We start from the raw sequence: 12,928 nt of genomic DNA, 5'->3' as shown, positions 1-12,928 counted from the left end.
AGCCTAGAATAAGAAAGATACAGGGTCTTGGACAGAGAGCAACAAGAGTTTTCTGGACTAGAGGACAACTAGAACAGGCAAAATTGATTTCGTCTGCAGGAGATAGGAGACTGCAAATTTGTAACGTAAGGATGGAGATATGAAGAGAAGCAGGCAGATATGTACCTTCTGCGCAAAACAAAATGGTGGAAGGCCAAACATATTTTTTAATGTCAGCGACTGATATGATGCAACCTACAAAGCATGTGAAAGCATATGCTACAAATTTTTGGGACCCACAGCAGCTCAAGGGGCTGTAATTCACACATTATAGGAGTAATCCGATCTATTATTTAACATATTTATATCCCACCATAGCAGGCAGATATGTACCTTCTGCGCAAAACAAAATGGTGGAAGGCCAAACATATTTTTTAATGTCAGCGACTGATATGATGCAACCTACAAAGCATGTGAAAGCATATGCTACAAATTTTTGGGACCCACAGCAGCTCAAGTGGCTGTAATTCACATATTATAGGAGTAATCCGATTTATTATTATTTATTATTTATTCCTTTCTAACAGGTCTCAGGACTGTTTACAATATAAAAGTCAACAGCAGTTAAACAGAGGACCGTATTGGTCCTGTCAAAAATAAACTAACTAAACCTGATTTTGTCAGTTCAGAATGGCTCCATTTCACATCCAGTCCCACAATCTATTCACATAGTGTGATTTTATCCCATCCTTCCTCTCCAAGGACTGAGGGTGGCGTGTCTCCAAAGAGTGTGTGTCTGGTCCAAGGTCACCCATCAAACTTCATGGTAGAATGAGGCTTTGAACCCAGGTCTCCCAACACCAAGTTCAAAACTCACCACTATGGCATAGTGGCTCTCACAACAGGAATACATAAGAACATAAGAGACGCCAATGTTGGATCAGGCCAAAGGCCCATCCAGTCCAACACTCTGTGTCACACAGTGGCCAGAAATACCAGGTGCCATCAGGAGGTCCACCAGTGGGGCCAGGACATTAGAAGCCCTCCCACTGTTGGCCCCCCCAAGCACCAAGAAGACAGAGCACCACTTGCCCCAGAGCCCCTATCTATACCTTGTGGCTAAGAGCCACTGATGGACCTCTGCTCCATATGCCTATCTAATTCCCTTTTGAAGCCGTCCATGCTTGTAGCCTCCACCACCTCCTGTGGCAGTGAATTCCATGTGTGAATCACTCTTTGGGTGAAGAAGTACTTCCTTTTATCCGTTCTAACCCGACCGCTCAGCAATTTCATGGAGTGCCCACGAGTTCTTGTATTGTGAGAAAGGGAGAAAAGTACCTCTTTCTCTACCTGTTCTTTCCCATGCATAATCTTGTAAACCTCAATCATGTCACCCCTCAGTCGTCTTAAGTATTAAGTATTAATACCCCTCAGTATTAAGATGCAACACAGCAGTTAGATGCACCATTCAGCAGTCAAGCTGCTCTTCTAGGGCAAAAATCAGTTTCGAGTACATGTATCACAATAGTCCCGTACAAGATTACCATATGTTTATGTTTCACAGAAACTGTAGAGCTGACAGGAATGGGTAGCCAAAGCAGGAGGGGAAGCAGCCAAGGAAATGGTAGAAATTGATCTGCAGGTGCATCACATTGCATGTGCTTTGGAAGCTTCTGTTTGTGTCTGCTGTGAAAGAACATAAAAAACTGTATGCCAGATTAAACGAGTGGTCCATTCAGGCCAGCATTTTCTCCACAGCTGTTGGCTAGCCAGAAGCCCCTGGAAAACTTTCCAAACAGAGCATGACATAGAAAACCCCTATTAATCAAGGTACAGTGCCTCTAAATGAGCAAATTCCATTTTTAGTTATCAAGGTTATTAGCTGTTAATAGATCTAGGGAGAACTATATGTGAACCCCTAAACTAGGAGGGGAGGGGAATGTGGCCAGAACCTAAAATATTAGTAGGAAAAATGTGAAATATTGGTAGTAACTTTAAAAAAAACACAACAGCACGATAACAAATACTGTGGCAATAGCATTTTGCATACTGTCTCTCCAAGCTTGTTTTAGAAACGAAGCATTCTATTACATGACAGATCTTCGCTCCAGACACAACACAGACAAAAGGAGCAATCATAATTACAGGCTAAAAGAGGGGAGGAAATGAACAGTCTTGCAAGAGGGATCCAGAAATATTTAATCTGCAAGATAGTCAAGACCATATCACGACGGGGCTACTCGGCAACCTTCATAAAAGCACATTCTTCATTTTACAGCCAGGAGAAAAGGGAGCCTAACAAAAGTCTTTAACAGGGAAGATTAAAGGGAAGCTTTTGCGGCCTTTGCAGCCTTCCGGGCTTCAAGCTCCTGCCGGGCCTTTTCTCTCATTTCTCTCTCCCTTTCCATCAGAACTGCCCGCTCCTGTTCCCATCCCTTCAGCTTCTGCTCGTATTTTGCAAGGTCCTCCTCTTCAAATCTCGTCCGCTTTTCCTCAACAAGCTGCGTGGTCAACATCAACAAGCTCGAGGAGTCCACCTTGCCGAGCGACTGCAGTTTAGCGTGCAGGTCCTGTCATGAGAGAGAACGAAAAGAAAAAGGAGGGGTAGTGGTGGCGAAGGAACAGCAGCATCAACTCACTTGTCCAGCCTGGAGTATCTTTTCACCAGGACCAGAACTGGATATTTGAGAATTCAGCACAGTCTAGCATTCATCTTGGGAAAGGGTGACAGCTAGAGTTAAAAGAAAGAAAGAAAGAAAAACCCCAGAAAAGGAAAAAATGCCCATTCCAAATGCACACAATTTATAGGCGAGCTTTTACATGATTATTTAGCAATAACAAAGCAGAGAGAAAAAAGAATCAATTTTTAATTCAGCTAAGTGCTGGGGTGGGCTCAGCTTGCACAATGAACAGGGAATGCCATTAAGAAAAAATCTTGCCACAAAGAAATGATGAATGGCTCGTCGGCCATCTTCACATTTCAGGGCTCTTTCCCCTCCTCCCAGCCCAGTGCTGACAAGGACCCACCCAGAGCTGCTTCTGCTAACCTCTCTTCCAACAGATGGGAATCGCTTAAAGAGGCTTGTGCTAATGGCATACTAAATAGTTCCCACGAGCTCCTGCAGCCCTTGCCCAGAACATTCCTCTATGGCCTCCCCCCCGCAACAGCTCACATGGGCTTAAGCTCAGCCCTATATATGCAGACCCTGTAATTATTTTAACTCTACTGGTGTGCAAAAGGGGGGGGGGGTCGTCCTATTCCTGCTAGGCAGGATTGGAGCAGACAGCTGGGTAGTATATCTTACCATACATACAATGCAGTATTCCTTGCAACACACCCCAATGTATCATAAAAAAAATATTAATTCACTTAAGTGCTTTAAGATGCAGGGCCATTTGTGGTTATGGAAGTTTTACAGGACAGCTAGATGTTTCCCAGACAAAGGCAAATTAATTGCCCTAATGGAGAAGCCTCCCAGAGAGTGGGAAAAGAGAGATGCCCAAGGACAGGGAAAACATCCAGAAAGCAGCTTCCATCACATCTGTTTTCTTATTCTTTGCTCACTCGCCAGATAGGATCGCTCAGAATATCCTCTTCATCAAAAATAAAGACACAGCTACACCTAACTGGGAGAACTAAAGATCAGACAGAATTTTTGTGCAGATGAATGATATCATTAGTTGGGGGAACATCTTGCCAGCTGCACACCTCAGCTGTGTATTTCTTGTCTCTTTCCAGTTTGCAGGTATTAAAGCCTGGGTGCGGCTAGAGACAAAAGTTGAAGGGCAAGAGCAAAAGGATTCTTGGCTCGGCTCATGGCCCACAACCTGTGCCTATTGATTGATCTGGCTACTGAACTGAGAACCTGCCCAGAATACCAGTTTTGAGGTGTTGGGATTTTTTTGGGGGGTCCATTTATATTTTGATTAACTGCTGGTTATTTAAATTTGGTATCTTCATAAGTCCCTGTCAGAGAAAAAAATTGAGGAAATAACTTACCCTGATAAATTATAGTCAAGTGAGACCTACAGTTGCAAACACGCATTTGTTCAAAATGGCCAGAAAAACCGTTAACAGAAAATTAAGCACAAAACCCAAAGGAACAGAGAAATTTGACCAAACTCCTTTTAGAATACCTTTGAATTTGAATAACTTCAAATAGCAGGGGAACCCAAAGAACAAGGCTGATCTTGATGAACAGGCAAAGTTCACAAGGATAGGCTTTAAAGATTTTTGGGTTTCTTCATTCTTCTGTTACGAGTTTTATGTGGCCTGTAAATTCCACCTGCCATAAAATGTCCACCTATGTGGGCTGAAGGTATCCCCAGCTATGGGCAGTTTTGGAATTTTTAGAACACTGAGTGGGCACCACCACAAAAGGGTTGCCATGGGGCTTGGGGCGAATCACAATGATGAGATATTCCAAGCAATGTGCCTTCATGTAGTGCACAATGTGTGTTCTCTACTGACACAAAGATGCTGCTGCCTGGGTCCTTATGAAGCACCTCCTGCTCCAATGAGGTGGAAGAATGCCAAGACTGACCATTTGCTTTGGGGAAGAAACAAGTGAGTTTCAAGAAATACATTGTTGGGCACCATGGCACCCACAGGCATCATGCTGGGGATTATAGCTCTACTTTAGAGCAGGCTCCAATGGAGAGCTAAAACCTTGATAACAAAAGGCAGATGTGCCTTCCTTAATTAGGCAAAAGCACTGCAGAACCCAGACCTGGGTAAAATGGGAATTTCCCAAAGCTCTTGGCCACAGTGTCACTCCTGTTGCCTAGCAAAAAACACTGCATTAGCCCTGCTTATTTATTTATTTGCTTCATACATAAAAGATAGAGACTACTTCAGCTCAGTTATACGAGTCTGGAGAGTATGCTCCACCCAGTTCTTCGGCATCCTTTCACCTTCAACCATCCCAGCTTATACCAGACTAGCAGTAAAGCCCGTTGTGAAAGCAATACAACGAGATCTAGAAAGAGGCTCTGGGGGAGTGCTCTGGCTTTGGGCAAACAGTGTCAATTTGCTGTGGTGACCTCAGCAGGGTATAATGACAGAGTCCACTGTTTTCTCCAGAGGAACTGATCTCTGCTACCTGAAGAGCAGTTGTAATTGTGAGTGATCTGTAGCCCTCACCTGGAGATTGGCAGCAATTGTTACCCAGGACAAAGTGGCTGGTTTGGAGGGTGTAGTCTATGGCATTCTACCTGTCTGAGGTCCCACCCCTCTGCAAACCCCACCCTCTCCAGGCTCCACCCCTCATGTAGTTGGCAACCCCATCTCCCTCCCAGCTAACCATCAACCTAGCATTATCTGTCCCTTTGACTTCAGCTGACTTCTGCTCTCCCTTCTGCAGAGCAGTTGTAATTCTGAGTGCTATCCAGCCCTCACCTGGAGATTGGCAACAATGGTTCCCTATGTGGGACTGACTGGTTTGGAGGGTGGAGTCTATGGCAGTGTACCTGTCTGAGGTCCCACCCCTCCTCAAACCTCACCCTCTTCAGGCTCCATCCCTCAAATCTCCAGGAATTTCCCATCTGGAGTTGGCAACCCTATCAGGACTGGCCCCAATGTGTTTTCTCCCAAAGGCCAAAGTAGGTGACAGGACCAAGCTTAGTTGCCTACCAACAGGCATTGAGGGGAATGTAGGGTTGCCAGCTCTAAGGAGGGAAATACCTGGAGTTTTGGGGGGTGGATTCTGTAGTGGGCAGCATTGGGCGGGGTGGGGGGGCGGAAGGACTCAGCAGGTATAATGTCATAGGGTCTACCTTCCAAAGCAGCCATTTTCTCCAGGGGAAACTGATCTCTGTCATCTGGAAATCAATTGTAGCAGTGGGAGATCTCCAGGTCCCACCTGGAGTTTGGCAACCCTAGGGGAAAGTGTGCTGCACAGCAGGGGGTTGAAGAGAATGGTTTGATGGGTGCTGGGCCAAGATTGGCAACAATAGTTCCCCAGGAGCAAATAGCTGGGTTGGAGGGTGGAGTCTATGGCACTGTAACCTGTCTGAGGTCCCCATCTCCCCAGGCAGCTTTTAAAACATGATCCTGGGACCTACACACCACCAGACATTCCAACTGCCTTGTGTGTGGGGGGGGAGTATGAGGTGTGGAATGGAGTGAAGTCCAATCAGCTTCCATATGCAAAAGACCTTGAAGGTTCCATATGCAACTGACATTCCAACTGCCTTGTGGGGAGGGGGTTGAGTTTGAGGTGTGGAATGCAGTGAAGTCCAATCAGCTTCCATATGCAAAAGACCTTGAAACACTGGGCGGGACTGCACAAAGCAGCCAGTCAACCCAGCCAGCGTCTTCTGACTGACAGTTCAAGCGTCCATACACTAAAGGAGTGCATTTTAGAACTTTGGCACCCACTATTCAATTATATATAAGGAGAGATACTTAATGGTTCCTTGTTACTGTAGAGCATTTACGCTCGGACATTTGAACGCTGCCCCTCCTGCAGCCTTATACGGGATATATTGTAATCTGCCTTATTCAGTTAGGCTTTGTGATCTGAAAAAGGCTGACTCCCTATTCCACATGATATTGGAATGCCCTCAGTATAACTATTACCGCAATTTATGGATCGCCCCTATTTTAACTAAATGTCCTTCTACTGTAACAAAAGATAATCCCCTATTTGTTGGTAGACAGAGGAAGAAGAAGAGTTGGATTTATACCCTGCCCTTCACTCAGAGTGGCTTTCAATCTCCTTTCGTTCCACTCCCCACAATAGACACCCTGTGAGATATGTGGGCCTGAGAGAGCTCTGAGAGAACTGTGATCTACCCAAGGTCACCCAGCTAGCTGCATGCGGAGGAGTGAGAAATCAAACCCGGTTCTCCAGATTAGAGTCCGCCACTCTTAACCAATGAGTCCCTTGGACTGCAAGAAGATCAAATCAGTCAATCCTAAAAGAAATCAACCCTGACTGTTCCCTGGAAGGCCAGATAATGAAACTGAAGCTCAAATACTTTGGCCACCAAATGAGAAGGGAGCATTCACTGGAGAAGACCCTGATGCTGGGAAAGATTGAAGGTCAAAGACGGGGATGGCAAAGGATGAGATGGTTAGACAGTGTCATAGATGCAACAAACATGAAGTTGAGAAAACTTCAGAGGACGGCAGAAGACAGGAGGGCCTGGCGGGAGCTGGTCCATGGGGTCGCGAAGAGTCGGACTCGACTGTGCGACTGAACAACAACAACAACAACAACTCTTAACCAATACACTAACTTGAGATAGAGACTTAAGGACTATGCTGCCTGTGGCCAAATATCTCTCACCATATTTTCCTTGAAGAAATAAATGCCCCTTGTTCACTGCTCAAGATCATTGGATCAAAGGAGCTTGAAAGAAAGGAAAGGATTTACTTCATTTATATCTCACCTTTCTCCCCAATAGAGACACAAAGCATCATTCTCCTCTCCTCCATTTTATGCTCCCATCACTGCTACCCCCAGACAATTTTAACTGAGAAGGGAAAAGGCAGCTACGGAAGTGAGAAGGGCTGCTGCTGGTGTCACTGAGAGTGTGGAATTAAAAGAGAACAGCTGCTGAACATGCAGCTACAGAGTAGATGTTGAGTTTAACGAATGCAGATGGTGCAATAGCAGCCTGGCTTTACATCCTGACCTGGGGGATGATATATGTAGCTCACTTCCTAATAGAGCCAAGCATTCTGAGCTGGAAGCAGTCAAATCCTGAGACAAGCACCATCCCTAGTTGCAGTCCCAACAGAATTTGGTGCACTGGTATCAGAGAAGCGGGGAAATGATTAGGGGTTTCATGATGCCATGACACAGCTGCCCATCTGAGGATCAGTGAGAAAACTGAACCCTACACATTCTGTGGCTGAAAAACTAAGGATTTGTTGAAGGAACATTTCCCATCCCCCCCAAACACAACACAACACCATATATCTTCTGCAGTTCTAGTTTCCATCAGTCCTTTTTCATCTCCACCTGCACTTCTCTTGAACTTTTCACTCTCTGAACATCAAAACGTACGCACAATCCCTAGGCGGGAAAATGGACTGCACATTTATTCAATCCATATCATTCACAGTTGGGAAAATACCCTGTTTTGTTCAGTGGGAATTTATCCTTTTCAAAGATGTGACCTTACAGTAAAAGGAAGTTAATCACATTGCTGGGCATGTGCACTGTAAAGGCTTGCCCAAGTAAATGAGTCACTTTTCAAATTCTACCATTCAAACTGCCATTCCTTAAGTTTTTGTAAGCAGAGAGTTTGGCTGACTCACGTGAAACAATGTCCTCTGCCAGAAGGACCTTGTGTTATCAAAAACTGAAATGACTCTGGGGAGCTCCTGTTTGCTCCAGGGTATGTGTAATGATAGATACATGTAAGTTTCCCAGCAGAGCAGATGGCCGCTCCCCAGAGTCTTTGGATGGCAAGAGCCTGAAGCCCCTTCTCCACATGTGCCACAACTGGAATATGGTCCCCATATAACTGGCACGTTCCTGATACAAAGTCTTTGAGGTGCCCGCAAGGACCTCCTGTCATGTGATTCAACCCTTAGAGATGCTACTTTGAGAAATGTTACATGCTTGACAGTTCATACCATACAACCACAAAAGTTGATACTGTGGACGACAAAAATACAATGGAAACTTAGCCACTGGCTGGTGTTAAGGAACAATTCCTTCCCAGCAAGATACTCATCAGATTCACTGCTAAGAAAGCCCTTTGCAGAAATAAAGGTGGATGTAGTGGTGGCTACAAGTACAGATGACTTGAAAAGGGGATTGGACAGCTACGGCTCACTAGCTTGACTCCACTGCATTCACTAATCTTACATCAGCAGAAGGTTCCTTACATTGGAGGAAACTACTGCCATAAATGGGACAGATCTGTGACCAGTACTTTTGCTTTTCCTGAGCTGAAGAGAATTCTGACAAAAGTAGGGTGCTAAAATATGAGCACCTTTCTTTCAAAGATATATATCCGCTCACTGAAGATGTATCAGAGACCTCAAGACTACCAAACTGTCACTGTTAAAATGCTTGGGTCTATCTAAGGTTACCTAATCACCATGATAGGTTATCACTTGGTAAATGGTAATCTGTGTTCAACCAAACGAATCTAAGCTATGTTACAGCTGTTATAGTAATTTCCTCCTGACAACCGACAGTAACGGAATACACATTAACAATGGAGAAATGGCACAAGGGCAAGTAACTGATCCGGAATGACACACCACTTCACTTAGCAAGGCACTTGACTTATCAAGGCTGATGTTTGAAATGCAAAAACAACATCCCAGCAGCCAGGCAACAGACAAGTGGCCTTGAGCATGTTTTTCAAAACACAATTTCCTGTTTGATGTGTTTAAAAACATAATTCAATGACAATGTTTAAAAGGCCAGGTAACATTACTGGGGGAGCATCAGTATCTTGGAGCAGAAGAGGTGTGCGTAATTTTTACTGGGGACAATGGAAGCTGACTACAATCAACCAATGCCTGGGAAAAAGGAAACAGCCTACCTTGAACTGCTCAAGGTACTCAGGAAGTTGAAGCTTTTCTGTTTCTTCAAACTGAGCTTGCTTTAGTGTTTCTTCTGATGCCGTTGCTTCTTCTTGAGATGTCTCTGTCAGGGGAACAGGCTGCAAAATGGCTGCCAGAGCATCAGCCTAGGGAACCGAAATGTGAATGTACAAGTAAGTGGCTTGCAAAAAAAACCCCCAACACCCTAAACCATAAGAGTGACTGATTGGATGCTCTGGTGGGCATCTTTCTGAAGTCCATGGGTCCATGGTAAAAAGCAGGATCATTTCTAGACTTACATGTAGATATAAAGTCTAGACATGAACCTGACTCATAAAGATTTGAATGCATTGTAGCAAAAGGGTCAAAAACACTGCCAAGCCAGCAAATATCCACAACTCATTGTTTTTCAAAGCTCAACATTTCAAAAGTCCTATTAAGACTGTTCAATATTTACCCCCACTTTTCAGAGAAACTGCTCTTTGTCTTTGAGATTGGTCGACCATAGAATGCGTTCATAAAAGGATTTTTAAAGCACCAGTATACAAGCGATGTAATTATTGACAGTGGATTATTTGACTAATGCTCTGAGATAAAAGGGAATTTAAGAGTGAAGGGTTGTTTTTTTAAGGGCTTGCATGTTGGTTGAACTTTGTGGGAGAAGCAATTTGATGAAGCAGAGTCTTTCCTGAAATGGCTATTGATTTTGTTATTTAGATGGGTTGCAAGGCTCTTGCTGAAAGTTGCTCAACTCTTCCACAAAGACATCATGGTATGTTGAAGCGATATGTGGAAACTGAATTTCTGCTTTGCTAAACTGTATCAAGAGGTTGTCTGGCTTATTTGACTTTCAATATAATCCTCCATCTGCTCTCTCCTGTTGACAACAGACAGCTGACAATGTGCAGGCTAACTCTGCACTGGGACACTGCTCAAAGGTGACTTGCACTTCCTTCTGCACTCAGTGGGGCTAAGTACTGGAGTATGATGGAAGGTTCCACTCCTCCAAGGGGAAGAACTTATTCTTCTGCGCAACTCAAATGCCAAGAGCAAAGAAACCACTGGGAATCCACAGCTGTCAAACTGTACCAGAGGAACAGCTGAGTTAGTCTAGCACCGTAACTCCTGTCTGTTTTTGCTGCAGTGCACTAACAGACTTTTATTCTAGTATAAACATTCATGGATTAAAACTGAAATTGTTAGTCTTTAGAGCAGGGGTGTTGAACTCATTTGTTGTGAGGGCCGGATCTGACATAAATGGGACCTTGTTGGGCCGGGCCATGTGTGTCATAAAATGTAATGCCAGGTAGCGGAGATATAAACTTTATAAAGGATACAAACACAAAGGTGGGGTTTTTTTTACTTAAAATAAAAACATGCTTAAAACTTTAGCACTCTTGCAATATTTTGTTTATTTAACAGTGTCTGATAACTGACACCTCTTGCTCTGAATTATTGCATCGAAATGTCTGTGCTGTTGCAATCATGAGTGTGCTGTTCAGGTGTGTATCTGTAAGCTGCAAACCTACGATGAAGCAGCAGCAGCAGAACTGGAAGAAGAAGCAGAAGACAGCCAGTTCCACTGTGGACCTGATAGAAGCCCTCTGGGGGCCTGATCCGACCCCTGGACCACATGTTTGACACCCCTGCTTTAGAGCACCACAAAGCTTCTGTTTACTGTTTGGAGTACTGCTGCTATCCTGTCCAACACACACAGAGTTTTAGGAAGGGTCTGAAGGCAACAGGCTTTGGCAGTATCCTATGTCAGAAAACACTATCATGAAGTTAGAAAGAAAAATAATACTGACACCAGCAAATTGCCAGCAGCTTGTTCAGTATAATCAGATGGCCAAGAGCTGCAATATGGAGGAGGCCAGTGCTGAATTCTTCTGCCACCTGCTGTTGGCCTGCTCAGATGATCAATCTATCCCAGTCCCAAGAATCCCTGAGGTTCTGCTTTGCCAAATAATTCTCCACTCCACTGCTTTATCCACTTACAGCTTCTTTACAGAGCTTTACATTCTCAGGAAGTAATGCCACATTCTCCATCACTTGCAAGGCTCTGTTCAGATAACCTGGGGTCCACATGAGTGGCATTTGGTGGTATACAGCTCGTAGTCCCTTGTGCAGCTCCACTTTTCCTGTTGTTAAATACAGAATTGTTATTTAAAATCAGAAAATAATTTCATCTTGAAAGCAACTTTCCCATCCTCTGAAATTTTTATGGCTTGCCACCTGTAACTGCTTGTGGAGAATGACTGTCAAAACATCCTTCCTGTCAAATTAGGATCCTGCCAGTTATCAGACATGGAACTCAGTGACGAGCTTCAATTACCAGGCTGCGCTAGTCTGCACTTACCAAATTCAGCCCTTTTTCAAATGAATCTAAAACCCCATTTTCTGCAAAGGTGTAGTGCCTTAAAAGCACCTATTGCCTCAGGTGAAGTTCCTACTTTTCCAATGCGACATTGCTCTAGCGTTTTGGTCCAGATGTATGTCACACCTGGAACAGACTAACGTTTCCAGGGATTGGCTTCTTGCCTGTTATCAGAAGCTTACACTTTCCATTATCTGGCTTAGGCTGAGTCTGGAGGGTGGGGAAACAGATAGGGAGCAGATATTCCTCTTCAGAATAGCTACAACACAGAAATGTTGCTCTTGCAGAATCACACAGACTTGGGTGGAACCAACTCATGATCAAGGGCTGGAAGATGTCAGCAATTCTGTATGCAGGGGGTACTTGGAAATTAGCAAAAAAAATTAACCTTTTTAATTGGTTTGAAAGGCAGATTTTATTTCTCCCCAACGGGTACCCAGAGCAGCTTATAATCATTCTCCTCACCTCCATGTTATCCCCACAACAACCCTGTGAAGTGGCTGGCCCAAGGTCGCCTGGCCAGCTTCCATGGCACGAGTGGGGATTCAGACCTGGGTCTATCAGATCCCAGTTCAACACTGTTAACCCCACTGCATCACACTGGCTCTCTTTGAATACTCAGTGTTGTATTATTGGCCAATTAATGAATTCAAACACCTCCCTTACTCATGGAGGTAGACCTTCCCTGTAGATTCATCAGGCAGGGATCTTTTTTTTTAACTTTTGCTGCTGTCCACTGTAGCTTCTCCACATTACTATGAGCATGAACCCTGAAGCGGCCATGTAGCTTTCTACATGGGAAATGATTTTCACCCAGGAAAATTATAGCCTATTAAGTATACTTGACATTCTAACCCTAACCACTTGGTTGATTACGAACTCTTTATTAGCAGGACCCAGTCCTTAACTCTTGTCATCCTGGCAAAATCAGACATTTGTTACTAAAGAATTCTGATGTAGTCTTCTTTACCTTACTGGAGTTTGTATCACCTTTAGCTGTCTACATTAATCACAATAGTGCATCCTACTGTGACACACCTAATGTCTCTCTTCCCCAA

The 12,928-nt window shown here is 44.2% G+C and overlaps 1 protein-coding gene across 1 annotated transcript in view; it reads right to left on the bottom strand.

Annotated features, from left to right (window-relative positions):
- Positions 1-1,475: 1,475 nt before the first annotated feature.
- The window catches only part of MRPS27 (mitochondrial ribosomal protein S27), a 79,618-nt gene continuing 68,165 nt past the window's right edge, over positions 1,476-12,928 (bottom strand). Inside the window, exons 9-11 of the mRNA XM_015413592.1 lie at positions 11,492-11,634; positions 9,493-9,639; positions 1,476-2,549 (exon numbers count right to left, since the gene is read on the bottom strand). Of these exons, the coding sequence (XP_015269078.1) occupies positions 2,301-2,549; positions 9,493-9,639; positions 11,492-11,634 (539 nt within the window). The 3' untranslated portion in view covers positions 1,476-2,300. The remainder of the gene's footprint in view (positions 2,550-9,492; positions 9,640-11,491; positions 11,635-12,928) is intronic.

This window comes from Gekko japonicus, unplaced genomic scaffold, assembly GCF_001447785.1.
Source record: "Gekko japonicus isolate JY-2015 unplaced genomic scaffold, Gekko_japonicus_V1.1 scaffold318, whole genome shotgun sequence".
NCBI classification, from domain to species: Eukaryota; Metazoa; Chordata; class Lepidosauria; order Squamata; family Gekkonidae; genus Gekko; species Gekko japonicus.
Note: the sequence above shows the minus strand (reverse complement) of the source record. Positions and strands in the feature narration are given on the sequence as shown.